Here is a 24,649-nt window from a genome sequence, read left to right on the forward strand (position 1 = left end):
TCCTTAGCAAAGGGGGACTTGGTGACAGCCCCTCATCCAGTGCCCCCTTCCCAACTGGTGCTGGCAACCCTGGACCGGGGGAGGATGATGTCCCCAGCATATGGAAGTTCTCCAAACCATGGCCCCAATAGCTGATAGAGCACTCGAGGCTATGTCCAAAGAATTGTCTTTATTACAAATGGGCAGGCAATTGGCAGAGGGGGTGGTTGGCAGAGTGGGCAGTGGGCAGGAGTAGGCAGAGCCCCACATCCCGCCCTGGCGTGTCCCCAGGCGCCAGCTCCCAGTGGGGCTCAGCCTGACCTGGCATCGTTGGCTCAGGAAAAAGACAAATTTGTCCCAAATCCATGTGCGGTTTGCACCAGGCAAACACCTCTGTGCAGTGGAGCTGGCGCTGGCAGGGATGGCAAAATGCCAGCAGTGGCAAGAGTCCTTCTCCCCAGCTGGGGCTCCCCAGGCTGGGCAGCTCCCAGGGGGTGACCCCAGGACCCCCTACCCCTTTCTTCCAGGAAGATGGTGACCTCATCTGGGGCTACCCACAGCCACAAGGCTCCCAGGGGTCAGCCTATGAGACAGGAGCCCGCAGGTTGGGAGCAGTGGGCAGGGAGCAGCACTGGCAAAGACGGTGGCTGGTCAGGCCTTCAGTGCTGGGGACACTGCAGGATGTCATACTTGACGTAGCCCACTCGGTCCACCTGGTAGCGCGGTGTCATCCTCCAGTAGAAGCTGCCCCGGCAGAAGTGATACTTGCCTGGGCAAGGAGAGGGGCAGAGGGAATGGAGGGTCAGCAGGAGTTTGGCCAAAGACCCATCCCTGTGGCTGCTCAAGCAGCACAGGCACATGGCACCCTGCACCCTGCTGGTGCCCTGCCAGCTCCACCACAAGCACCCACTGGGGCTGATGGCGTGTCCTGTCCCGGGGCCATTCCCCACACACCCAAGCATCCCAGGCCAGGAACCGGAGCAATGCCACGAGAGGCTCAGGTAGCCTAGGCCTGAACACACAGCACCCACCCGCCAGGGTCCACTCACCTTGGTAGAGGAACACGTTGCGTGCATCAAGGGGGACGCCGGTGAAGACATCGTCGGTGGCACGGGGGTAGCCCTTGTCCACCCTCTGGACCTTCACATCCAGCCTATGGGAGAGCAGAGCCGTGCTCAGGGCTGCTGGGAACCCCCCTCCCAGTCCCTTGCCAGGGGCTCGGGCAGGCGCTGCTGCTCTCCAGTCCTGCTCACCTCCAGTAGCTCTCCCCGCTGAAGAGCAGCACTTTGCCGCGGCCCCGCTGCAGGGCCCCCGAGATGCGGCCGGCTTCCTTCCCTATACCCAACTTCTCAATCCCCCGGGGGCCCAGCACACTCTTCTCAGAAAACACCCAGAACTGCCGACCTGCGGTGGGAGATAACGGGGCTGTCAGACAGCCCTGAGGGCTCCCAGGCTTCACCAGGCTCCTCCCACTGCCCGTGGGACCGGGCTGAGGGCAGAGGGGACAGAGCTCACCGGCAAAGAAGAAGACCCTCTTGGTGAGCAAGTCCTGGAAAACAGCATCGATAGTGTCTGGGAGGCCAGGCCAGGTATCAGCAACAGAGAAGGCACCCTGGATGCCCGATTTCCAGAAGGATGAGTAGGTCCAGTATTTCCTGGTGGGGAAGATCAGCTGTCCTGATCACCTCAGTCTGACACAGCCCATGTCTCTCACATCCCTGTGCTCCCCGACACCCCACCTCACCAGGGCAGGAGGTGCTGGATGCTGCCACTCACCCATCCTTGAAGAAGTACAGCTCCCCATTGATCTCTGTGACAGCATCAAAGTTCTTCTCCATGCAGGCATCCCGGCTTGGGTCCACAGGAATGGGTCCAGCTGTGGGCTCTGGCATCTCCTCCTCCTCCTCCTCAGTGGTGGAGGTGCTGCCAGCCTCTGTGGGCATGGGTTGGGTCTCCTCTGTGGGCACGGGCTGGGGCTCCTCAGTGGGAGCAGGTGCAGGTGCAGTGGGCTTAGGGCCAGAGCCACGACCTGAGTGAATACAAGGGAGGGTGTGAGGCTGGAGCCAGCCTGGTGCTGCAGGACACCCAATGTGCCCAGCTGCACTGCAGCTGCTCACCGTAGAGGTACTGGATGCCCTGGACATCATCGGGGTGCAGCTGGAAGTCCTGGATGTAACTGTACATGGGGTACATCAGGGCCTCACGCACACTGGAGTGGTCCAGCCCCAGTGAGTGTCCAAACTCATGGGCAGCCACCAGGAAGATGCTGTAACCTGGAGGAAAGCACTAGCCTAAGTGCCTGTTGGGGCACAACAGGACAGCACACGCTGTCCAGAGACTGTGACCCCTGCAAGAAGTATGATGATATGGCATGGGTCTGGGAGGCACAAAGGGGAGCGCAGGCAGACGGGCCAGTACCTCTGTCAGGGCAGAAGCCCCACTTCTTGTCGGTGTCATAGTTGCTAGTGGTGGCACACCAGAGCTTGCCGTCCTGCCGGCCCTCGCTGGTGCAGGTGCTGTAGGACTGCCCCAGGAAGGTGAAGGGAAAGACGCACGGGTCCCCCTGGGAGTTGCCGCCGATCACCGCCGTGTCTGCAGCGAAGTGTCAGTGAGGCTGTCCCTGGCCCCTGGCTGCACCGGCCAGAACCTGGGACAACCCTGAGATCCCTCACGTGCCCACCCTGTGCGCCCCCTCCCCTGCATGCCCCCCTCCCTGCTGGCACCTCGGTTGGGGCAGAAGCCGTATTTCTTGTCCTGGTCGAAGCTGGAGGTGGTGGCACACCAGCGGTAGCCATCGGAGCGCCCATCTGTGGTACAGGTATCATAGGAGGTGCCATCAAAGATGAAGGGGAAGACGCAGGGGGCTCCATCGCTGTTGCCACCATTGGTGTAGAGGACTGTGGGGTGACAGAGAGTGAGGAGGGCCCCAGGCACTGCAGGGCTGGGCAGGGGTCATGGTCACCACTACTCACGCTCGCTGGGGCAGAAGCCATATTTCTTGTCCTGGTCATAGTTGGGGGTGGTGGCACACCAGGGCAGCCCATCCTTGCGCCCCTCCGTGGTGCACCGGGAGTAGGAGCGGCCCTCAAAGATGAAGGGGAAGTGGCATTCGGCTCCATTGGCATTCCCGTGGCGGGTCTTCACCACTGCTCAGAGAGGGGTGGCTCAGTGCTTGGGCTGGGGTTGGCACCATCAGACCCCCCCCAATCTGCCACACCCTGCCCTTACCTAAGCCGGTTCCCAGTGTCCAGAACTCATCGTCGTCAAAGTGGGCATCGCCCTGGATGCCCTGGCCTGGGGGAAAGGCGTGGGCCAGGAGGCCGTCCTTGCCGTCGAAGGGGTACCCGTCCCCATGCTCTGCAGGAACAAGCACCCTCAGCTGGCCCTGTCAGAGGAGCCCTCACATCCCCAGCATGCACACAGATGGCCAAGCCCTGCACACTTCCTGCACTTGTGGGGGCAGGAGGACCCTGGGCACGGCCCAAGGAGACATGGGATGAGGATCCCATAGGCAGGGTGTGTCACCAGCCCCCTCCTCATTCCCTGCCTGCCCATAGGACATCACCTTGGCTGCCAAACATGATCATGATGTCTGCCTCGCCACTGTATATCTGGGTGAAGGTGAGAGGGGTCACATCGCTCCACACTTGGAACGCCCGTCTGAAGGCATCATCGATCACGGCACGGTCCAGGTCGGGGGAGTAGTTTATCACCCTACCAGGGAGACAGGGGGTCAGTGCTGCTAGGTTCCCTCTTCATGCAGGAGTGACCCTGTTTTGGGCAGGAACAGACCCCCACCCCGAGACGGGATAGCAGCCACCATCCCCCTTGAGCTCACCCAGGGCTCAGATGCTCTTCTGGGCATTGGGGAGCAGATGCTGCTGCTGTGTCAGCTTGGCCCTGGCAGCACTGGGACCCAGCTGTACAGGCAGCACCAAGCCCGGACAAGGGCTGAGCAGAGGCTGCTACCCTCCTGGTCCCTCAGGCTCTCCATTCTCCTGGGACCATCACCCTGGGGACACAAAGGTTCATCTCCGGAGCAGACTCACCGGTAAGTCAGGTCCATGTGGTCCCACTTGAGGTCCCCGTCAAAGGTAAGGAAGGTTCCCACATCAGGGACGCCGCAGCGGGGGGCTCGCATGGCCTCCAGCGTGGCGGCATCCAGCTCCCCCGTCTCCTCCAGGCCCAGCTGCTTCTGCATCTTGAGCAGTGCCTTGCCCAGGGACACGTGCCTGCCACCAATCTTAGCCTCTGCCTCCGTGGTGTAGCCAAACCTCTGCAGGTAGCGCTGTGGAGGGAAGGCAGATGGGGGGATGAGTGAGGCGGGAGGGGGCTCTGGCAGCCCCGGGAGCCCATTTCAGCCTGGGTACCTCCCTGAGCTCAAGGAGACAGACAGCTCTCAAGCTCTGCCTGCAGCCCCTCGCTGCCAGCCTGGGAGCCCCTTGGGGTCCTGGGTGCCAGAAGGGCACCACGGGGCCATGCTCCCCTCACCTCTGCCAGCTGTAGATCCGGCAGGGTGCTGATCAGGTCCCCCGGGAAGGTGACAACCGCCTGCGGCTTGCCCTGGAGAGGGGCCGCACAGCAGGAGACGGCCAGCAGCCCGACGACAAGCGGGGCCAGGAGGAGTGCCATGGTTCGGCGGTGACAGGAGGGATGTGGCTGTGCTGGTCCCCGCTCTCTGCTCTGGGTGCCGCCGGGCTACCCGATCCTATTTATGGGGTGGGAAGGCAGTGAGTCACCCTCAGACCCCTCAGCGCCGACTCACGCTCCCTTCTCCCTTCCCACGGTGACGAAACTCCATCTCTGCCTTAACTGTTTCATCACCTTGTTTACTAAACACGCTGCATGCCGCAGCCACGAGAGGACAGGAAGGAGAGTGGCTGGGCAGCTGCACTGGGCCACAGCATTGCATGGCCACCCTGGGGCTGCCCTGCACAGGCACTGCCCTGCTGGCCCCAGGACCATGGTAGCTGTGGGGACAGCAGGGCATCACTGTAGGCCAGCCGAGCACTCAGGACTGTGTCATCACACCGGCTAACACTGAGCTTTGCTGGCCAAGGGTTGAGGGTGCTGGACCCAGACCCACAAGGGCGTAGGTGGGCATGGGGGCAGATAGCAGTGGAACCTCCACGTGAGCCCCAGCACCTGGAACCTCCTGGGATTTGGGAGCTTGGACCCTCACCAGGACTCTGCATCCTTCCCCACCACAGCTGCATCACCCCAGTGGGTCAGAGTGTTTCCAGTACTGGAGATGCCCATGGCTCCTCACCCCACAGTACCTCTAAGCCCACACGCCAGCAGTCGAATGGCGGAGACCCCTGGGACCAGCCGCAGTGCCTGCCCAGGAGCAGCTCTGGGCATGGGAATGCTCCACCCGGGGCCCTGGGACATTAGGGGTGCCCTATCCTTGCTGCCCTGCTCCGCAGGGTGCTGCTGACTCAGGTTCCCACCCAGCACAGCACAGATCTTGCCATGGGATGGTGTTTTCCTGCTTCTCCCAAAGTGCCGACGCTTGTGGGAACGATAGCAATGAAGGGGAAAGCAAACAAGGATGAGGAGCGAGGGGAAAACAGATGGCAGAGAACAAGGCGCAGCGTCAGCGGGGGGGAGGGAGGGCTGGTGCAGCCCAGCGAGGCTGCCTGAGACACAGGTCCCAGAAGAGATCCCTGGCCCCAGCCCTCACAAACCCCATGAGCCCAAGGGGTCCTCAGCTGGCTTCATCAGGAGGATCCTCCTGTTCACCCAGTGCTGTTTGTGCCTGTCCTCCTGACTCCCAACTGCACCAGACTGTGTCAGCAGCCACCTCTTCCCAATATCATCCCAGCTCTGGCGGAGCCAAGCCAGCAGCTCCTGGCACAGCCAAAGGACAAGCAGGTTATGGTGGTACCCAGCACAGCTGGGGACAGTGAGAGGTTGGGGCTGTGCTCCCTCTGCTCTTGAAGAGGAAACCCCATGCCCAAGGGAGGGCTCATCCCTGGGGCAGTACCACCTGCCAGGTGCCCTGTGCTGGTGGGATGCATCCCAGGGCCACAGCTGGCTGGGCACAGGAAACTCACCGGCAGCGTGAACTAAGCTGGGAGGAAGCAATGGTGAGAAATCAGGGGGTTGCCTCATTCCCCCACCACAGCCCTGCAAGAGCAGCCCCCTGGTACAGGAAATTGTTTCACAAGCAGCCGCCATCCTGTGCCCTGTGTGACAAACATCCCTTAATGGTGGGACACAGCCCAGGGACCCTGCAGCCAGGTGACCCTACAGCCCCCTCCCACGGGGTCCAGCCTGCCCCCCTTGTACCTGTTATGGCCCAGCTCTTTGCCAGGCAGGAGGCAGTGGCTCTCTGTGCTCCCTGTCTGGCTGGCAGCCAAGGCAAGAAGAACCCCAAGAGGTACCCCAAGAGCCCGTTGAAGCTGGTGGCTCCTGAGGCATTTAGGCAGCAGGCGCTGCTCCACTGTCCAGGCTGCCAGGACCTCAGCCCACAGCACAGAGCTGTTGTGGGAGCTGGGTGCTAAATAACCGCTGGCAGGATGCACTTGCAGGGAAGCCTCAGCAAGGAGACGTCTGACTCCAGCCCAGGGATGTAGTCAGAGAGTCAGATCCAGCTCTGGTCTCCCTGAAACTGTGGCAGATCCCTTAGCCTTCCCCATGCTATTCCCATCCCTCATTTCCACCACATGCAGGAGCTGCAGCTCCAACAGCCTGGGCACTCTGCCATGGCACACCATGGCATCATGCTGCCTGTGGCACCCTGTGGGCAGAGCCATGGCCCAGCAGAACAGAGTAGCGCTGGCAGAGATGGGGCTGGGAGGGGAGTGGGGCCTCGGAGCAAGTGTTGGCAGAAGGAGATGAGGGCCAATGCCCCACTGTGCATCAGTCCTAGCAAGCCCTCGAGCTGGGCAGTGGGAGCCCCAGCGGGGGTTGCCAGCCGCAGCTCTGCCCCTGGCCTGGCCGCTCCCACTGACTCATGGCCCCGCTCACCAGCTTCCTCCTGGAACTATCCCGGGGGATTTTCTGGTGACTCTCTGGAGGCTCGTCAGGGAGCAGGGCCAGGGCAGCAGGGAAACCCCCGTGTCTGGCAGTGCCGGCAGCCTCTCTGCCAGGCAGGGAATTGTGTGGGATGGGCTCGTCGCTGCTGGCATGAGTCCTGTGCAAGGCAGCCTCAATCAGCTCATCTACAGGAGATGGGTCAAGGCACAGGTTCCTCAGAAAGTGCACGTGTGGAGGGAGGCTTGGGGCAGCCACTGCAGCTGGCAGGAAAGAGAGGAGGGCGGTGGTGACAGGGGCAGTGCCATAGGCAGAAGAGGGCTGTGGATGGCAGAGACCCCAGAAGCTGTGCCCAGCCCAGGCTGCCCATGGCCTTTTTCACTCCCAGAGCCCCTGAAAGGAGTGAGATGGAAAAACCCACGCAGACATCCTCCATCCCAGACACTGCCCAAGCCACGAGGCTGCCGGTCACCACCGTCGCTGCTGAAAGGGGAAGGAAGAGCCACCGCAGCCCCTTCATACACCCTTACTCACAGCCACTCTCATGTAGACCCTCTGTGAGAAATTGGTTCAGGACCTCAAAGGGGACTGGTGCCTGCCTAGATCCCTGCGCAGGACAGAGGCTGACAGGATACAGTGGCACCACTGAGAGGCTGCAGGTCTGCTGGGAGGCGCTGGCTGGGCCAGTAGTAAGGTTTGGGGGGATTGAATGGAGCCAGGGCCCCTAGACACCCCCTAGTTCTATTCCCTCCATAGAGGTAAGCAGGGGGACACAGGAGCAAAGGACAGGCACAGGCGTGTGGATGGCATCAGGTGCCCTACCAGCACAAGCAGGAGTGTGGTGGCAGGGGGAAGTGGGGTGCGAGAGTCAGCGTCTTGTGCGGGTGAGACAGCACTGGATCGGGGAGAGCAAGTGCTGGTTGCACTGGGAACACGACCTGGGCAGAGGGAAGGGAGCACTTGGACTCAGCAGAAGCCACAGGGAGAGCCAGTGCCATGGCCACCATGGCACAGCCAGACACCCTGAGCAGTGGGCAGAGCATTACTGCGTGCCTCTAACTGAGCCAGGCAGCCACCGGCCCCACTGCCCTGAGCTACAGTGCCCCGAACCCATCCCTGCTCCTGTCCCATGGGCTCTGCAACACCCCATGCCCAGGGAGCAGAGCTGACACCCCAGCACCGGCTGCCCTGGCCAGCACCGGTCCGTGGTGTGCAGTAGGGACACTTGGCGTGGGAGCAGGACGGGGCACAGGGAGCAGCTCTGCGTCAGAGGTTTGGAGCCCCATCACTCCTGCTCAAGGGCTCCAGACAGAAACAACATTCCTGCACACACTTCCCGTATCTGCTCCCCAGCACTGGGGCCTGCGTGGGCTGGGACTGCAGTCTCCAGCTGGGCCCAGGACCCTTCCTGGCAAACCACCCCACGTGCTGCGGACCTACAGCTCTCCAGCACCACCAGTCCCTGGCCCTGCATCACTTCCCTGCCTGCCCCAAGCTCTGTGGATACACCTGCTCAGCTCCTTGCCTGCCCCTTGCCCCACCTGGGGAACTCCCCACCCCTCGGCATCAGCTTCTTGCCAACCCTTCACCCCTGCTTGTCTGGTGTCCTGCCTCCCCCAGCCCCTTACCCCTTAGTCCCACTGCCACCCAGCCCCGCTGCCCCCAGGCTGATGCTGTGGCTCCCACACCTCTTGTCTGGGTGAGGATGACGTGGCCGCTGTCACCGGCGGCTCACTCCTCCCTGCAGGCGCTGAAACCAGTGCTGCTGTGTCACCACCCACCCCAGCTGCAAACCACACATGACGGATCCCTGGCCTGCCACACCGACTCCCGGTATCCAGGTGGGCGGCACAGTCACCTCCTTGTATTGGGCTGGGACATCCCCCTCCATGCCCATCCTGGGAACCCCCCACATCTGTTGGGGTCCCACTGGGATGCTGGAGCAGGAATCCCACCCAGAGCTCCATTCACCAGGCTCTGAGGCTGACAGCTGGCACTGTGGCACACCTCACACCGAGGCCACCAGCAGCCTGCTCCAAACATCGCAGGGCTCTTGTGCTTCAGGACTTCCTTTGCTGTAAACTCCATCCCATCCCTTGACCCTTCTCCTGCCTCAGTTTCTGCCTCCAGCTTTGACCAACCTCTGTTCTACCAAACTTTCCCACCTGCTGGGAGCAGGACCACGGGGCATTCAGACAGGTGAGAGGGGCACAGGGTCCAGGTCACCTGGGGAGCATTTGGGAAGGGATATCCATGGGCAGCCTCATGGCCATCATCTCCTCAGCATCCGCTCTAGGGTGACCTGCTGGATCAGCTCCATGTAAGCATCTCCTGTGCACCACGGGAGTGAGGGAGGAGCTGGGAGGGGAGCGGGGCAGGACAGAGCTGGGTGGCTGCCAGCTCCGGGGGGCACAGCTGCCACGGTGAACCATCAGCACCATGGCACGGGACAGGTGGGCAGCACTTTGTTCCCGGCGGTGACACGGGCACAGCAGCTGCCTGCTAAAACAGGAAGAGCAGCAATTGTGACAGTGATGGGGAGCCTGACTGGGTGCAAGGGGACAGTGCACTACCAGGAATCCATGGCTGTCAGCAGTGGAGCGGCTTGGGAATAAGGAGCGGGGGTTTGTGGAAGGTGGAATATGGGCAAAACTGGTGGTATTTAATTGTAAACTGCGCAAAGCAGAAGGAAGGGCGGTGGATGCAACACGTTCGGATTTCAGTAAAACATTTGACAACTGTTCCAGCACTTGCTGCCAAATTAACTCAGAGCAGCTCAGTTGTCAACACAGGCATATGGACAAAGCCCAGGCAGCCCAGGAATGGCACACAGCCTGGCTGTCCGCCAGGAGCTGCCCCGGCCACACGACCTGAGACCTTTCAAAACTGGGCATCGTGTGAGCGGAGGAAGGCAGACCCTGGGCTGAATGAACACCGGGATGGACAGAGCTGCCGTGTTGCCCAGGGACGAGAAGAGCTGGAGAGCACCCAGGCAAGAATCAGCAGACCTGTGGGAGCTGCCATGCCCCCACAGAGTGGGGAGCAGCCCCAGAGCCTGCCTGCTCTGTGCTGGGGTGTAGTGATCCCCTCCCATCAAGGGGCTGGAGCGAGGGGGACTGAGCAGAGCAGCCTCGCAGGACCAGCCAGGGGCAGGGATGCAGGACTGGCAGGGTCAGGACCCAGCCAGTTCTGACCCCCTGCAGCGCCAGGTACTGACCCCCTGCCCCAGGAGCACTTGTCCAGGCACAGTTTGTGCAGGGGATGAGTGCAGGGGACAGAAAGAGCCCAGCACACCGCACACCCGAGGCCTTTGGGGCCCTGCTACACACACACCTTGTTTATTTTACTTATATTTCAGTAATTTGCTGATTACCATTTTTTAACTAACCAGCAGTGATGAATCAGCAGCACAGGAGAGGGTGGAAGCTGGTGGCCTTGGACCGTGGCTCCAAGGTCTCAGGGTCTGGGAAGGAAGCCACAGGATCCCTCCAGAAGGGGAAAAAAAACACTCAGCAGCAGCAGCAGCAGTTCTGGCAGGCGCAAAGGAGCCAGCTGTTTACATCCAAGCACATCCTGGAAAGGCTGTTGTTATTCCCCAAAAACTTTCAGGAATGGCAGCCATGGCGCTGACCTGGGTGTGGGACAAGACGTATGGGAGAGGGAACGCACAGCTCGGTGCTGCTGTTGCTCTGTCTTGCAGTCAAGGCAGGCACTGACAGGACACGAGGCACCAGGACCACACCAGGAAAGCCCCTCCATGCCCAAGGCACAGCCACCAGCAGCACCTCCAGGGCCAGTGAGCTGCCCCCTGCCAAGGGGACGGTGTGAGGTTTTGAATGGTCTCATCATCAACTTCCACGAGCTCCTCTGCGGGGAGTGGCTCCTGCCTGTCCCGGGAGTGCCCTGCCTGAGCCCAAGGGTGGCATTATGGCTGAGGTCACGGGTTCAGCCGCAGCTTTGGTGGCCACAAAACACAGGCATTATCCTATGGCACTCCCACTCACGCCAGCGCTCTGGGAAATGGGGATCCCAGCAGGAACAGCCAGCACCGGGGGAGGCTGCTCGCCACAGAAGCACCACCCCGGCACAGGGCAGAGGGGCCGAGGCAGTGCCTAGCAGGAAGCTATCCCAGCTCTCACGGCCACCCTGGCATGGAGCGATCCCCCAGGAGTGCCCCAGAAGCCTTCTCCAGGAGCCGGCATTGCTGGGAAGGCACAGAGTGGTGAGGCAATCTGGTGTGAAGAAAAACCATTTCCTGCAGCAAGGGCTGCTTTGCTCAACGTTTTACAAAATGTGCTGATGCAACTGCCCTTCCCAGGTGGGATATAAATACAAGCCTTGATGTGGATTCGTGCCCTGCAGCTACACAAACATCGCAACAATGTTTTCTTTGAAAAGGAAAAAGAAAACAAGGAGGAACAAACAGCGCGGATGACAAAATCACTGGCAGTGGAAGTCCAGGGTTTGGGTTGCAGGGGGGGGAGGCTGAGGCTCTGCCTTGGGCACTGTGCTCAGCGCAACCATCTCCTATTTTGGGACAGTGACGGGGGCCATGAGCTCACGCAGAACCCATTGTGGGGGCGGGACAAGCCCCATCGGCAGCTCAGCAAATTGTACCGGGGAGGGGGCAGCCCGGTGTGGCCACGGGGCACCAGCAAGGTCCCTGACCAGGGTCACCCACCATCGTGCGCTCACCCCGCCTGAACGGCAGCTTGTCAGGCTGTAGCTCCTTCCCAGCGCTGCATCCAGGCTGAAGAGTACGGAGCTGGGAAACCTCCCACGGCCTGAGACAGCCTGTCGGTGCAGCTCATCAAGCAGCCTGATAAAACCAGCCTCATACTCTGCCCGAGCCTGAGCTTTGTCCTCCAGGCACAAGCGCTGTGTTGTCTCCTCAGCCCGTTCCCAAAAGGCCTTTAACCTGCTGCTCCCCCCGCTAAGGTATTCGGACACACATCCAACACGTGTTGCAGCCATTTTTGGATTCTCTTAAGCCTCTTGCTGAGATTTCTTTGTGTTTTCTTTGGCTCTGAAGTGATTTCAGGCTTGGAGGCACAACAGTAGAGAATTACCAGCAAGGAGCTGTGCCTCCGGAACCAAGGACGGGAGCCGTGCTCTGCCTGCTCTGGAAATCCCTCGCTCACCCCGCTTGGGGGCACGCAGCACTTTTAAAAATAGCAGGTTACCCATCACAGCAAAGCTCTGCTAGGACAATTCACTGAGACAGAGGACATGGGGCACCTCTCCAGGGTGAGAGGGAAGCTTGACGCAACTTTCCATCAGCCGAGCCAGCACCAGGAGGGTTTGTATGAGCCCCTGAGGCCCCCGGAGCTCAGGCTGTTTTATCCTGCAGCCATCACCCGTTGGGAAAATCCTTCACTTGTCTCACACAGCAGCTGACTGAAGGCAAAAAGAGGAAAGCTGCTCGTCTGACACAAATCCATCCTGCTTCCTCTACCTGGCAGGCAGCTTGTGACAGGGGTTCCTCTGACACCACTCCCCCTCCCCAACAGAAACACGGGGCTTCCCCCAACAGGGAGCACAAGGGCATTCCAAACCTACACAGAGCCGGTCACAGGCAGTGCTGGGCTCTACCGGTGTGAGCTACAGAACTATGGAGAGGGGACATCAGGCATAGGAGCACCTCCCTCCCATCCTCCCCAGCTCCACTTCCCCCACTGAGCTACACAGGGCTGCTTTAAAAAGCAGTGGTGGGAGGAAAAAAGCTCAAGCCCTTGGTCTTTCTGGGTTTCTGACGTGACAGCGACGGCAGCAGCCGGGCACACGTGGGGACTCAGCCCTGAGGCACCGGCAGCAGCGCTGCGGCAGCAGAGCTCACACAGCCAGCCCGAGGATGGCTCTCACCGCTGCTGTCTGCCCATGATGGATGAGGGCATAAACCTTTCAAGGATGCATTTAATTAAGCTTGAAAAAGAGCCGGAAGGTGCACACGCAGCAGCTGGCGGTGCAGCTCCTCTACTGCCTCTGCCGGGCACATGGTGCCTCCGGGAACTCTCACCTGGGGCAGGACACAAGGGACCCCCAGAGCCCCAAGGAAGAGCCCCGGGCTGTGGGGGCGGGACCCAGGCACTGCCTGCCTCGTCCAGGAGCAGGGGCACCACAGCCAAACGCTGCAGAGTACTGATCCAGAGTGCTGATCCAGCCCAGCACCCATCGGCTCGGATTTCTGGCAGGCTACGTCCATGCTCGCAGACTGCGCCAGACGAGACACTGTCTGTTCTCCTGCAGCTGGCACCATGTCAGCAGCGGCTCCGGACCGGCCGTCCTGGCAGTGACACGATGGCACTGCCTGCCCCGACCTGCACTGCGGGCTGGCTTGGTCTGAGTGGCCCCGGATCCGGGTGGGATGCAGAGCCCTGGTCCCCCTCACCGCGTGTGTCCCTTCCACAGGGACCCAGAACCAGAGTCAGCCCAGCATGGCCCAGCCCCAGCAGCGCACAGGCGCAACACAGCTGCCTTTATTCCAGAAAAGAGACGGGATAGAGCCGTTCTCAATGGAGCACTGCAACATGAGAAAATATCAGTGGGAACAAGGAGCCACCTGAGGGTTTGTTAAAGCCATCACCACGGAACAGAGGCCAAGCCCAGGCCATGCACAGCTGAGCTCAGCTGGAGGATGTGGAACAGCACCGCGATCAGCAGTGGTACAGGGAGCTGGGACAGCAGCAAGGTCCGAGTGCATCCCTGCAGGGAATGCTGTGGCATCAGAAGGTGCCAGCAATGCCCCACTGCCTGCAGTGCTCTGGGAGCGCCCGGTGAGGCCAGAGCAGCCCCCCAGAGCTGTGCACCCCAAGCGTGGGAGCCGGAGGTGCTGCCAGCAGCCAGATCGGGTGCCCGTCGCCATCTGCAGTGGGGGGCAGCCATCCCGGGGGACAGAATTTGGTGAGCGAGAGCCCATCAGAAGGTGGCTACTGCTCAGACGCAGAGCTGCCATCCAAAGAGGCAAGTTCGGCTTCAAGGAACAAACGGACAGTAGGTGCCGTTGCCCGCCAGAGACCGAGGGGGAAAGTGCTCAGCAGCCTGAGGCTGGTCCGCCACTGAGGCCGAACGCGGCAAGGCCCCGGGCCTCGAAGGGAAGGGGATGGGCGGCCCCAGCCCCCATCAGCAGAGGCATGCCGGTTTCAGCGCCCACCGCGGGCTGAGGAACGGGAGCCGGAGCGCCGGGGCTGCACGGCCCACCCGAGGTGCGAACCTCGGGTGGGGGAACGCGCTACCGGGTCGGGTCGAGCCGAGCCCGGCCAGGCCGGGCGGGAAACGGAGGGAGCGGAGAGAACGGTGCGACCGCACCGACCACTGCAGCCCCGCTCCCAGCCCAGCCCCGCGGCCACTTCCGCCTTCCCGTCACGTGACCAGCGCAACCCGGCGCGACGCCGACGCTCAGGGCCCGGGCGCCGCTTCCTGACGCCATGACGCACGGTCTCACCACCGCCGACCCTTCCGCGGGGAAAGTAGTCCCCGGCGGGGCGCCGAGGCCTCTCCCCTCCCGCGGGGGGCGGGCGGGGCCGGAAGGCGCCTGAGGCGGCGGCCGGGGCGAGGAGTGTGTCTCCGCCACGGCGAGCGCTGCAGGCGGAGCAGGGGCTGGGCGGCGGTAAGTAGTCCCGGCGCGGGGCCAGCGCGGCCGTATCGCTGCGCGGCAAGAGGGCGGGGGGGCATGGCGGCCGCCGTGGTGCCGGCTCCGGCGGGGGCGTGGCGGGGCCGCGGCAGGCCGGGTGAGGGCGCGGGTCGGCGGGCGGGCGGCGGCGGCGAGACCCCCTTGCCCCGGCGTGGCGGCGTCTCCCCCGCCCCGGCGGCACCGGGGCCGCCCCGTCGTGTGCGCGCGCGCGGAGGCGGCGGGGGGGACCCCGCGGCAAGATGGCGGCCGAGCGCCGGGCGGGGCCGCGGGGCATGACGGTACCGGGGGCGCCAGGTGGCGCCGGGACCCCCGTGAGGGTTCTCGGGACCCCCGGGAATGGGCCCGCGGCGGCTCCGGGGCCCCGAGCCCGCCCAGCCCGGACCCCCGCGGTGGAGGGGGACAGCGGGAAGCGGGTGGCGGCCCTGACGGCGGCGGTCTTCCCGCAGGTCGAGCGTAGCGGGCCCCGGCAGGGCGGGCATGGAGGAAAATGCGGTGGAGAGCAGCAGCGACGCGACCCCGCAGGCGGCGCGGGAGGAGCCCACCGAAAGCGGGCTGGGCGTCGGGAGCTCGGAGGCCGTGTCAGCGGACAGCAGCGATGCCGCCGCGGGGTCCGGGCTCCTCTCCCGGGCCGATGACTCCGGCGTGGGGCAGAGCTCCGACAGCAGCGCGGCCTCCTTGGTAGGCGCTGGTGGGAAGGATGGGGTGGCAGGGAGGGCAGCCGTTGTTCTGCTTCCTGGGGGTTTCTGTAGACATTTCTGACGATCTGAGCTCTGCGGCCTCGGCAGACACTGTTATACCTCTGGTCCGGCATCTGCTTGTCAGTCTGAGGAGCAGAACTCCCCTTCGTAGCAAGAGCAGCCCTGGAGGTCCAGGTTTTTGTCAGTACTAAAAGACTTGCTCTGATGCCTTTCCTGGGAGTTTTGCAGTGATACGCCTGGTCATTTGCATAAGCTGGTTGCCCCAAGGGCTTGGCCTGGCAAAGATGTTTCACCTGAGCTCTTCTGGACTCTTTTTATCTGCCAGGAAGAGGTCTCAGAAAGCAGCTCCAGCACAGATGCCATTCCAAGGATTTACCTGCCAGACTCATCCTCTATTGCCCAATCCACCTTGGTCTCCAGCGTCTCCACTGTGAGCCAGTCCGTCATGGTGTCAGAGTCCCCACAAGTCCTGGTCCACTCCAGTGTCGTCACCGATGGAGCCACAGTCGTGTCAGACTCCACTGCGTCCACCTCCTCAGACCTGGGTTCTGCCATTGACAAAATCATTGAGTCCACAATCGGGCCTGACATCATCCAGAGTGAGTGTGTGCTCCCATGTGGAGATGGCTTGGTGGGCTGGGGAGGGAGCTGCCACTGCACCAGACCTCAGGAGGTGGGGGAAATGTGGACATGGAATCATTACGGCTGGAAGAAACCTCTAAGGTCATTAAGTCCAACTAGTCAGCAGGGTTTTCTCTTCATGCCTTGCTGCAGTGACTGGAGGGTTTTGGTGAGGAGCCTGTGTTGCTGGACAGCCTTCCTTCTGTCCAGCTGCTCCTTCAGGCCAGGGCAGGCTCCATCCCCAGAGCCAGACCCTCCTCACACCTTATGGCTTCTGTCTGAACTGTGAGAGCCCCAGGGAGCCCCAGTGACTGTACAGCCCCTGGATCCGGCAGTCACCACTCTGCTCTCCTCTCCCTGCCAGGCTGCATCGCCGTGACCAGCGCAGAGGATGGAAGGGCAGAGACCACGCAGTACCTCATTCTACAAGGCCCCGATGATGGTGAGGGAGCTCCCTGGGCTGTCCATGGTGGCCAGCTCTGCCTCTGAGCCTTGTGCCACTTGAGTGTGGCCTGGAGTGGGTGTCCCAGCTGCATCAGCCATGGTGCCTGTACCACAGTCCTGTTGGGAGCCTGTTCCTGAGCTTGTGTTCAGCCCTGTGCCCCTGTACGGATGCAGCCTTGGATGCAGGTGAGGGTCTGCCGCTTGGCTGAGCGGGTTTTGGCGTTTCAGGTGCCCCCATGGTGTCCCAGATGGCCACTTCTGCTCTAGCCAATAGCTTGGCGATAGAAGCTGTTGCTGATGGACCTACCTCCACGTGCCTTGACCAGCCCGGCCCTTCAGAGCCTTCTGAGCAGTTGGAAGTGCTGGAGCTGCCGGCACAGCCAGACCGAGCCCAAGAGGCAGATGGTGGGGAGGAGCTGGACCAGCCAGACTTGGAGACCCTGGAAGAGATGATGGAAGTGGTGGTGGTGCAGCAGTTCAAGTGCAAGATGTGTCAGTACAAGAGTGTCTCTAAGAAAACACTGATTAACCACATGAAAGAGCGTCACTTCCAGCCAGGTGTGTGCCAAGGGCTGAGGGAAATTCATCTCACTGCAGATAGGCTCTGCTCTCTCCAGGGGAGAAGCAAGAGAGGAGCTGGAGCATAAGGGTCTGTTCTGGCACACAGTCTGGTAAAGAGCTTTCACCCTGTTCTCTGTGGCAGTGGGTTCAGCTCTGGCTTTGAAGAAAGGACGACCACGAAAGGTGGGAGCTGCTCCAAAGACTGAGGATGAGGTCCCAGAAGAAGAAGATGATGATATTATGGATGCTGGTGCTATTGATGATCCTGAAGGTAGGACTTGGCATCCCCACATCTTACGTAGCTTAGTCTTCTCCCAGTCTCTGATGTTTTGTGTCACTTGCCTGCAGAGGACAGTGACTACAACCCAGCTGAGGATGAGCCCCGGGGGCGACAGCCCAAGTACGGCCGCACTGTCCCCACATCCAGCGAGGAGAGGCCACGTCGACGCCCAGGGAGACCCCGCAAGCTGCTTCGTCTGGAGGATATGCCTCAGGACATGCTGGAAGGTGAGGGAGACAGGAGGCAGCAGCCCCGTTCAGAGGTGGAGCAGGGAGTGGCACACAAGCTCCTGGAGCCGCAGCGGGAATCTGACGGAGCTGTGCTGTGTTCTGTGGAACAGGAGGGGAGGTGGAGCCCTTGGTGACGTCCCAAAGCACACCAAACCAGGAGCTGCAGAACTCAGAAGCAGCCAGTTCCTCCAGCATGGAGAATGGGACTGGTGAGAGCCTGGCAGAGCCCAGTATCAGCCAGTCCGACTCAGAGAACAAGGACCCTTCCTCCAACACTGGTGCTGAGGAGGCAGATGTCATCCCCCGGCGGCGCGGGCGGCCCTCGCGCCGCTTCCTGGGCAAGAAATACCGCAAGTACATGGGGCACAGGTGAGGGGTGTGCTGGGCCCTCTGGCCTGTGCCCAGGGCCGGTCCAGCCCGTTTGCCACCGCAGCTCTGAGCCCTGTTCCCATTTCTGCAGGTATTACTACAAGTCCCCCAAGCCCCTGATGCGGCCCTACCTGTGTCGGATCTGTGGCTCGCGGTTCCTCACACACGATGACCTGCGCTTCCATGTCAACTCACACGAGGCCAATGACCCGCAGCTCTTCAAGTGTCTTCAGTGCAGCTACCGCTCCCGGCGCTGGTCCTCCCTCAAGGTGAGCTTCATCTGCCCTGCCCCGAACCTACAAGGTGCCTGGTAGCCCCCGGTTTCATGGCCCTGTTCTGCCTCTCACAGGAGCACATGTTCAACCATGTGGGCAGCAAGCCCTACAAGTGCGAGGAGTGCAATTATACCAGCGTGTACAAGAAGGATGTCATTCGGCACTCCACAGTGCACAGCCGGGACAGGTGAGGGCAGCACAGTCCTGGGGACTGAACAGCACTGACACTGTTCTTCCTGCCCTGGGAGGGTGGCCGTGACTGCTCCGTCCCCTGACCCTTTCCAAAATGGAGAGTTTTGGCGTCTAGGTATAAGGCAGCTTGGACTTAGGGTGTAGCTGACACAAGGGGCTTTTCTTACTTATTTTTCAGGAAGAAGAGAGCTGATCCGGTGAGTTTGAATACTCTGTTGGCTTGAATCTCAGCACTGTTATATGGGAAGAGGCACATCTGGGTCTTCCACAAAACCTCGGTGCCTCGTTGAGGGCATTGTTCCTGGATCTCTTGAGGAAAGACAACCCAGGTCCTGCAGTGGGGAGAGGGTAAAGAAACTGGTGACCTCATCCAGGTGATCTCATCTTTATGCTCTCCATCCAGCCACCAAAGCTGAACTCCTTCCCGTGCCCCGTCTGCAACCGTGTCTACCCCATGCAGAAGAGGCTTACGCAGCACATGAAGACACACAGTACAGAGAAACCACACATGTGTGACAAGGTGAGGGGGACACAGCCTGGGGAGGGGCTGGCAGTGGGTGAGGCAGGGCAGGAGGTGAGCGCTGCTTTGCTTTCTTTCACCATAGTGCGGGAAGTCCTTTAAGAAGCGTTACACCTTCAAGATGCACCTGCTGACGCACATCCAGGCCATCGCCAACCGCAGGTAGGAGCCCAGCATGCCTAGGCAGAGCCCGTGTCCCACTCCCCTTCAGCAGGTGTGACAGGAGGCTTTGTCCTGGCAGGTTCAAGTGTGAGTTCTGTGACTATGTCTGCGAGGACAAGAAGGTGCTGCTCAACCATCAGCTGTCGCACATGAACGACAAGCCCTACAAGTGCAGCGTCTGCAAGTATTCCACCTTCCGGGAGGACTTCCTGGTCTCGCACATGGCAGTCAAGCACACAGGTGAGAGGAGCTGTTTGACCGATACCCTGCATCCCCCGTTCTCCCAGAGACAGTCAGAGTCTGCCTGCTCTCTCTGCCATCCCCTGGGGACCCTCTGCCTGACTCCCCCTCCCGGGCCCTGCAGGAGGGAAACCGTTCGCTTGCGAGTTCTGTCACTTCACCACCAAGCACAAGAAGAATCTGCGCCTGCACGTGCAGTGCCGCCACGCCGACTCCTTCGAGGAGTGGGCACAGAGGCACCCCGAGGAGCCGCCCTGCCGCCGCCGCCCCTTCTTCACCCTGCAGCAGATCGAGGAGCTGAAGCAGCAGCACAGCCAGGTGCAGGCACCGGCTGAGCCAGAGGCCAGCCCACCGGTGAGTGCCGTGCCTGGCCCCAGCTCCTCCTGGTGCTCACTGCCCACTGTGCTGTCAGCTCCCTCTCTCACACAGGCACCTCTTGGCCCCATCACCTGCCACACGGTCCAGGCTGTCGCAGGTGCAGAGCCCTCTGTTCTCTCGCAGGGTTCCCTGGAAGGGGCCACCATCATCTATGAACAAGGTGAGTGAGCTCTTGGGAAGGGGGTGGGATGGGGAGGATATTAGTGAGCTCCTGCCTGACCCTCCCTATCCAACCCCCTAGATGTGGCTGGATCAGCAGAGCTGGCCACGCAGACGGCCCTGGATCTCCTGCTGAACATGAGTGCCCAGCGGGAGCTGGCCACCGGCTCACTGCAGGTGGGCAGGGTCAAGGGAAGCCAGGCCTGCTGGGGGCTGGCACAGGGAGGCTTCCCAGCCCTGTTTTGTTGCAGGGGTGTCTTGCAGAGCTTTGCCCCCTTGGCTGAGCTGCTGTATTGCACAGGTGGCAGTGGTGAAGCCAGATGACCCAGAAGAGACACCAGGCCCCTGTGAGCTGCAGACACAGGAGGAGGAGGCAAAGGTGGACTCCAAGGAACAGCAGCAAAAGTTGGTGATGCTGCACATGGCAGAGCCCGGGCAGACACTTGTGCAGGAGGCTTATGGGGAAGCAAGCCTGAGTGGCTCAGAGCTGCAGCAGATCACCATCCCCTTCAGCGGAACAGCAGAGTACAGCATCATCGCACCCATCAGTGAGGAGATCCAGGCTCCCACCACGCTGTACAGGTCAGCTGTATGGGAGGAGTGGGGAGGTGGAGGCACTTCTGGCCTCCAGTGAGGACGCTTTAGTGGTGAGGAGGAGGAGGCAGATCCTCCCTGACCCTGTGCTCTCCAGCAGTGAGGAGGAGAGCCCTGTGGAGACCTCCCACGCAGTCGTGGTGAGTGGAGCTGTGATGACAGAGGAGGCTCTGAAGGACCATAGCAATCACTACATCATGTCATCTGGTGTCCCAGGGAGCCAGTTCCAGACCATGGAGGTAAGGATCTGAGCCTTCTCCCCATCCCGAGCAGCAGTGTGAGCAGGTGTGACTGGTGTTTCTCTTGCAGCCCCTCAGCGGGGATGCTGCCTTTTCCTCACCCGCGGAGGGCCAGGAGGCACAGCCCGCCAGCGTCAAGTGGCCCCTGGTGCAGTGTGTCGCCAGGCAGCTCCAGAAGGACTCGTCTTTATCCCCAGCCTCCGAGGGGCAGGAAGTCTCATCCCCAAAGGTCAAGTGGCCTGCACTCCAAGGCATGGCCAAGAAGCTCACATGCAAGGTTTCTGCAGCCAAGAAGCTCTCATGCAAGATTTCCACAGCCAAAAAGTTTTCATGCAAGATTTGCACAGCCATGTTCACAGGGAGAGCGGAGATGGAGAGTCACAAGAGAGCCCACATTGGGCCCAGCACCTTCAAGTGTCCCGACTGTCCCTTCACTGCCACCCTCTGGCCAGAGGTCCGGGTAAGTTTCCTGGTGCAGAGCAGCCTTGGGAACAAGGGATTTGGAGAAACGGGGGTTTCTCACTCAGCACGTGTCCTCCTGCCCTAGAGCCACATGGTTCAACATGCCAACCTCCGGCCACACAAGTGCCCCCACTGCAGCTTCGCCTCCAAGAACAAGAAGGACCTGCGCAGGCACATGCTGACCCACACCAACGAGAAGCCCTTCGCCTGCCAGGTCTGTGGGCAGAGGTGAGTGATGCAGCTGGGCTGTTCCTGCTTTGGGAAATCCCACAGAGCTCTACAAGGCTCAGGAGGAGACAGAATCTTGGCAGAGCTTCCCCAAACCTTCCCGAGAATCCACCCATTAGAGGGGACAGTGCTCTTGGCAATGGTTCCTGCTGCAGGTGGACCCAGCTTTGTCTCCAAGGACCCTCTGCATGGGAGGGTTCAGTCCCTGGGCACTGATGGGAACGTGCTGGGAGAGGGGATAGGCCATATTGTAGGATGTGCCTGTGCTGCCTGTAGCCTGCAGAGAGCACAGGGTCCTGTGCACAGTCCGCCTCACTCTGCCTCTCTGTAGGTTCAACCGTAATGGGCACCTCAAGTTCCACATGCAGCGTTTGCACAGCTCAGAGGGCAAAAGGCCAGGGCCAGCTGCTGCCCAGCAGACCATCATCCTGAACAGTGACGAGGACACCCTGGCCACCCTACACAGTAAGACATGTCCCTGGGACGAGGGCTGACCTGTGGGTGTCCTGCATCCGGAGCCCCATGTGGGATTCACCCAGCTTGTGGGTCAGGTGGGGCTGAAGGGCCAGGAGGATTCTGGTGGAGACAGAGACCAAGGGGCTGGGCACGGACAACTGCATAGAATGAGGGGGCCTGTGTTCCCTCCAGGCAGATCCTGGTAGATCGGTGCATGTGGGAGCAGCTCACGCTGGAAGCAGAGTTCAGCATCTGACGTGGAGGGTGTTTTCTGCCCATAGTGGTTTAGTTCTGACCTTGTGTGAGCAGAGCCCAGAGACTACCCCGTGCTTTTCACTGGGCCAGGTGCCAGCCAGTGGCCACTGGGGAGCGGGGCCATTGGCAGCCCTGGCATGTCCCCAGCAGCATCCCCACCGGCTCTCTCTCTGTGTTGCAGCGGCTCTGCAGGCCGGCCAGGCCGTGCTGGCTCCCGAGCGGCTGCAGCAGGCTCTGGGGCAGGAGCACATCCTTGTCGCACAGGAACAGAGCGTCACCAGCCAGGTGAGTTGGGTCCCTCGGCCTCAACCTCCTGTCCTATGTGGCCACTCCCCATACTGTGGGAGCCTCCTGGGGGGAATGTGGTCAGGCCCAGCCCCCCTGACCACACTGGGCACTTGCTGACATTGCAGGAGGAGGCAGCCTACATCCAGGAGATCACAACTGCTGATGGACAGACAGTACAGCACTTAGTGACTGCTGACAACCAGGTGAGGGGACATGGCCCATGGATGGGAGACTGCCCGGTGGGAAGAGCTGGCAGCAGTGGGGAGAGCAGGGCTCCGTAGAGAGAGACGAAGGCACTGGGGTGATGACCTTTTTCTGGGTCTGAATTCCCATGTTTGCAGGTTCAGTACATTATTGCCCAGGAAGGCGTCCCGCACTTGCTTCCCCAAGAGTATGTTGTTGTCCCAGAGGGACATCATATCCAGGTGAGCTTCAGAGTGTCTGCTCCCATCACATGGTGGGTGGGGCTCATGGGCTGTCATGTGTGAGGCTGGGCCCCCTCCTGCTCCCTCTTGCTCAGTCTGTTTGGGTCACAGCATTGTTGGGGGCCTGGACACCCACAGACCCTGCCGCAGCCTCACTGTTTGTCACCAGGTACAGGACGGTCAGATTACCCACATCCAGTACGAGCAGGGCGGCCAGTTCCTCCCAGAGTCGCAGGTAAGGAGCCACGTGTGGTGGTGGGAACTGGAGGGTAGGCCCTGAGCCTGCAGTTGGAGAGGGATATGTGAAATAGAGGGAGCTCGTGGGCTGGTGCCTGAGTGCAGCAACCGTGGCTGGAGCAGCTCCAGGAGGAGCCCTCCCCTCAGGAATTCCCTGTTTTCCCCTCTGTAGATCCAGTACATGCCAGTGTCACCTGAGCAGCAGCTTATCACCCAGGCACAGCTGGAAGCAGCAGCACACTCAGCCGTCTCAGGTAGTAGCAGGGCCCTGTGCGAAAAGGGCCAGTCCTCCCAGGGTTTGGGGGTGCCAGTCTTGCCAGTGCTGTTGTTGCTGTTGGCAGGGAGCCATGCAGCAGCCCTTAGTGGGAGGGATGGGAAGACCAGGCTGGATCACTGTTTTGCTGCTAGTCATGGTGTCCAAGGGCAGACCTTTGCTGGTCCCAGCCTGTCAGTTCTGGAACAGGGTTAACTGGAGCCCCACATGGGCAGGGGGGCCTTTTGTCCCTTCCCCGGGGACAGGTGAGGAACATGGAGGGGAGCCCTGAGTAGCCACCAGCTCCCCCTGCCCTCGGTCCGAGGCAGCACTGACCCCCCCCCCCCCGCAGCAGTGGCGGATGCGGCGATGGCCCAGGCACAGAGCGTCTTCACCACCGAGGCAGCAGCCGAGCAGATCCAGCAGCTGCAGCCGGGCATCCACTACGATGTCATCACGCTGTCGGACTAGCACCGGGCCAGGGCCGCACTGTGCTGGGCAGGCGGCCGCACCGGCAGCAGCCGCCCCAGCCAGCAGTTGCCTTATTGTGCCGGGGCTGCGAAGGACACGCCTGAGCCACGGCGGCACAGACACGACCACGAACACGCTGCCGCTGGGCCCCGCGCCCTGGGGATCCTGCACATTCCCCCAGAGACTGCTCAGCAGCCACGGGGGCAGCCCTTGTGTGGACTGTCTCTTTGCCTGTTGCACTTGATGGTCTGAAATCCCTTTTCCTGAACGGTCTGTGTGGGCAGCCATGGATCACCATCTGCCCAGCACACGAGGATCCTGGGGAGGCCGTAGGGCTGGGCACAACTGTGTGATGCAATGTCAGAGGTGAGGTGTGTGCAGCCACAGCCACTGCTCCTGCAGCCGTGGGGCCAGTGCTCCTAGTGTGCCAGCAGCCAGCCCTCCTGTGGCATCTCCAGCCTGCAGGCAGGCAGCAGCAAGGCTCTGGACTGGAGGAACCTGAGGACAAGGTGGAAGATGCTCTATTTTTCTTCTGAAGAGAGATGGAGTCTCGTGTTGGTCCGTTGGTGGTTGTGGGAGGGGTTCAGCTGTGACATTCTCGAGCTTTGACTATGCTTATGAATAAAAAGGGATGGAGACCCGTGTGTGTGCCTGCCTGGGGGTCCAGACAGCAGGAGACAGGGATGGGATAGCCCAGCCTTCTCAGCCCAGGCCTGGGGCTGAGGCACAGGGGGCCTGGAGCCCAGCACTGCGCTGGGCCGGTCGCTGCTGGCAGATGCCCTGGGCTATCAACTGCCTCCCGCCCGAGTGACCTTGACTCCTGGGAAGTGAGCCGGGCAGCTGGGACAGCGGTGGGCTTGGGGCTGGAGTCATGAAATTAATCGAGTGGTAAACAGCCTAAATCCCGTGTAACTCTGTCCCGAGCCACACAGCGCCCTCCTGAGCGGCTTGTCTGGGCCTATTTACATGAGATTATAACAGCTAATCGCAGAGTTTTAGTTCTCTGCTCCTGCATTAAACTGATT

At 61.3% G+C, this 24,649-nt stretch overlaps 2 protein-coding genes across 10 annotated transcripts; one reads left to right on the top strand and one right to left on the bottom strand.

Moving 5' to 3' along the window:
- Positions 1-150: 150 nt before the first annotated feature.
- MMP9 (matrix metallopeptidase 9) lies at positions 151-4,754 on the bottom strand. Its single transcript, XM_032126892.1, has 13 exons — positions 4,471-4,754; positions 4,029-4,267; positions 3,545-3,693; positions 3,208-3,336; positions 2,952-3,125; positions 2,703-2,876; positions 2,398-2,571; positions 2,097-2,252; positions 1,756-2,008; positions 1,495-1,634; positions 1,233-1,383; positions 1,029-1,132; positions 151-748 (listed from the first exon to the last, which is right to left on the bottom strand). The coding sequence occupies exons 1-13, from the start codon at positions 4,609-4,611 to the stop codon at positions 639-641; spliced, it is 2,094 nt and encodes a 697-aa protein (XP_031982783.1). The 5' UTR covers positions 4,612-4,754; the 3' UTR covers positions 151-638.
- A 9,717-nt stretch (positions 4,755-14,471) lies between these two features.
- Positions 14,472-24,268, top strand: ZNF335 (zinc finger protein 335). Of its 9 annotated transcripts, none has more exons than XM_032126883.1 (28): positions 14,472-14,563; positions 15,034-15,265; positions 15,611-15,884; positions 16,271-16,348; positions 16,579-16,908; positions 17,054-17,182; positions 17,260-17,418; positions 17,532-17,790; positions 17,882-18,059; positions 18,140-18,252; positions 18,436-18,454; positions 18,661-18,777; positions 18,863-18,939; positions 19,019-19,179; positions 19,304-19,533; positions 19,609-19,717; positions 19,799-19,893; positions 20,018-20,298; positions 20,408-20,549; positions 20,620-21,009; positions 21,097-21,239; positions 21,571-21,704; positions 22,132-22,235; positions 22,364-22,441; positions 22,580-22,663; positions 22,833-22,898; positions 23,073-23,154; positions 23,506-23,624. In XM_032126883.1, the coding sequence occupies exons 2-28, from the start codon at positions 15,065-15,067 to the stop codon at positions 23,622-23,624; spliced, it is 4,152 nt and encodes a 1,383-aa protein (XP_031982774.1). In that variant the 5' UTR covers positions 14,472-14,563; positions 15,034-15,064. The 9 variants fall into 9 exon arrangements, with proteins under 9 accessions (XP_031982774.1, XP_031982773.1, XP_031982777.1 ...); XM_032126882.1 differs by lacking the exon at positions 14,472-14,563 and adding an exon at positions 14,640-14,684; XM_032126886.1 differs by lacking the exon at positions 14,472-14,563 and having other exon boundaries at positions 14,855-15,265; positions 23,509-24,268.
- Positions 24,269-24,649: the final 381 nt, after the last annotated feature.

This window comes from Corvus moneduloides, chromosome 17 (assembly GCF_009650955.1).
Source record: "Corvus moneduloides isolate bCorMon1 chromosome 17, bCorMon1.pri, whole genome shotgun sequence".
Classification (NCBI taxonomy): Eukaryota; Metazoa; Chordata; class Aves; order Passeriformes; family Corvidae; genus Corvus; species Corvus moneduloides.

Excerpts from the sequence above, each read along its gene's own strand:
- ZNF335 (XM_032126883.1), top strand. The coding sequence starts at position 15,065 with ATGGAGGAAAATGCGGTGGAGAGCAGCAGCGACGCGACCCCGCAGGCG. Across the intron at positions 19,534-19,608 it reads AGCCAGAGGCCAGCCCACCG|GCACCTCTTGGCCCCATCAC; the intron begins GTGAGTGCCGTG and ends TCTCTCACACAG. Across the intron at positions 19,894-20,017 it reads TGGCCACCGGCTCACTGCAG|GTGGCAGTGGTGAAGCCAGA; the intron begins GTGGGCAGGGTC and ends TGTATTGCACAG.
- MMP9 (XM_032126892.1), bottom strand. The coding sequence starts at position 4,611 with ATGGCACTCCTCCTGGCCCCGCTTGTCGTCGGGCTGCTGGCCGTCTCC. Across the intron at positions 3,337-3,544 it reads GATCATGTTTGGCAGCCAAG|AGCATGGGGACGGGTACCCC; the intron begins GTGATGTCCTAT and ends TTGTTCCTGCAG. Across the intron at positions 1,635-1,755 it reads CTGTACTTCTTCAAGGATGG|GAAATACTGGACCTACTCAT; the intron begins GTGAGTGGCAGC and ends CTTCCCCACCAG.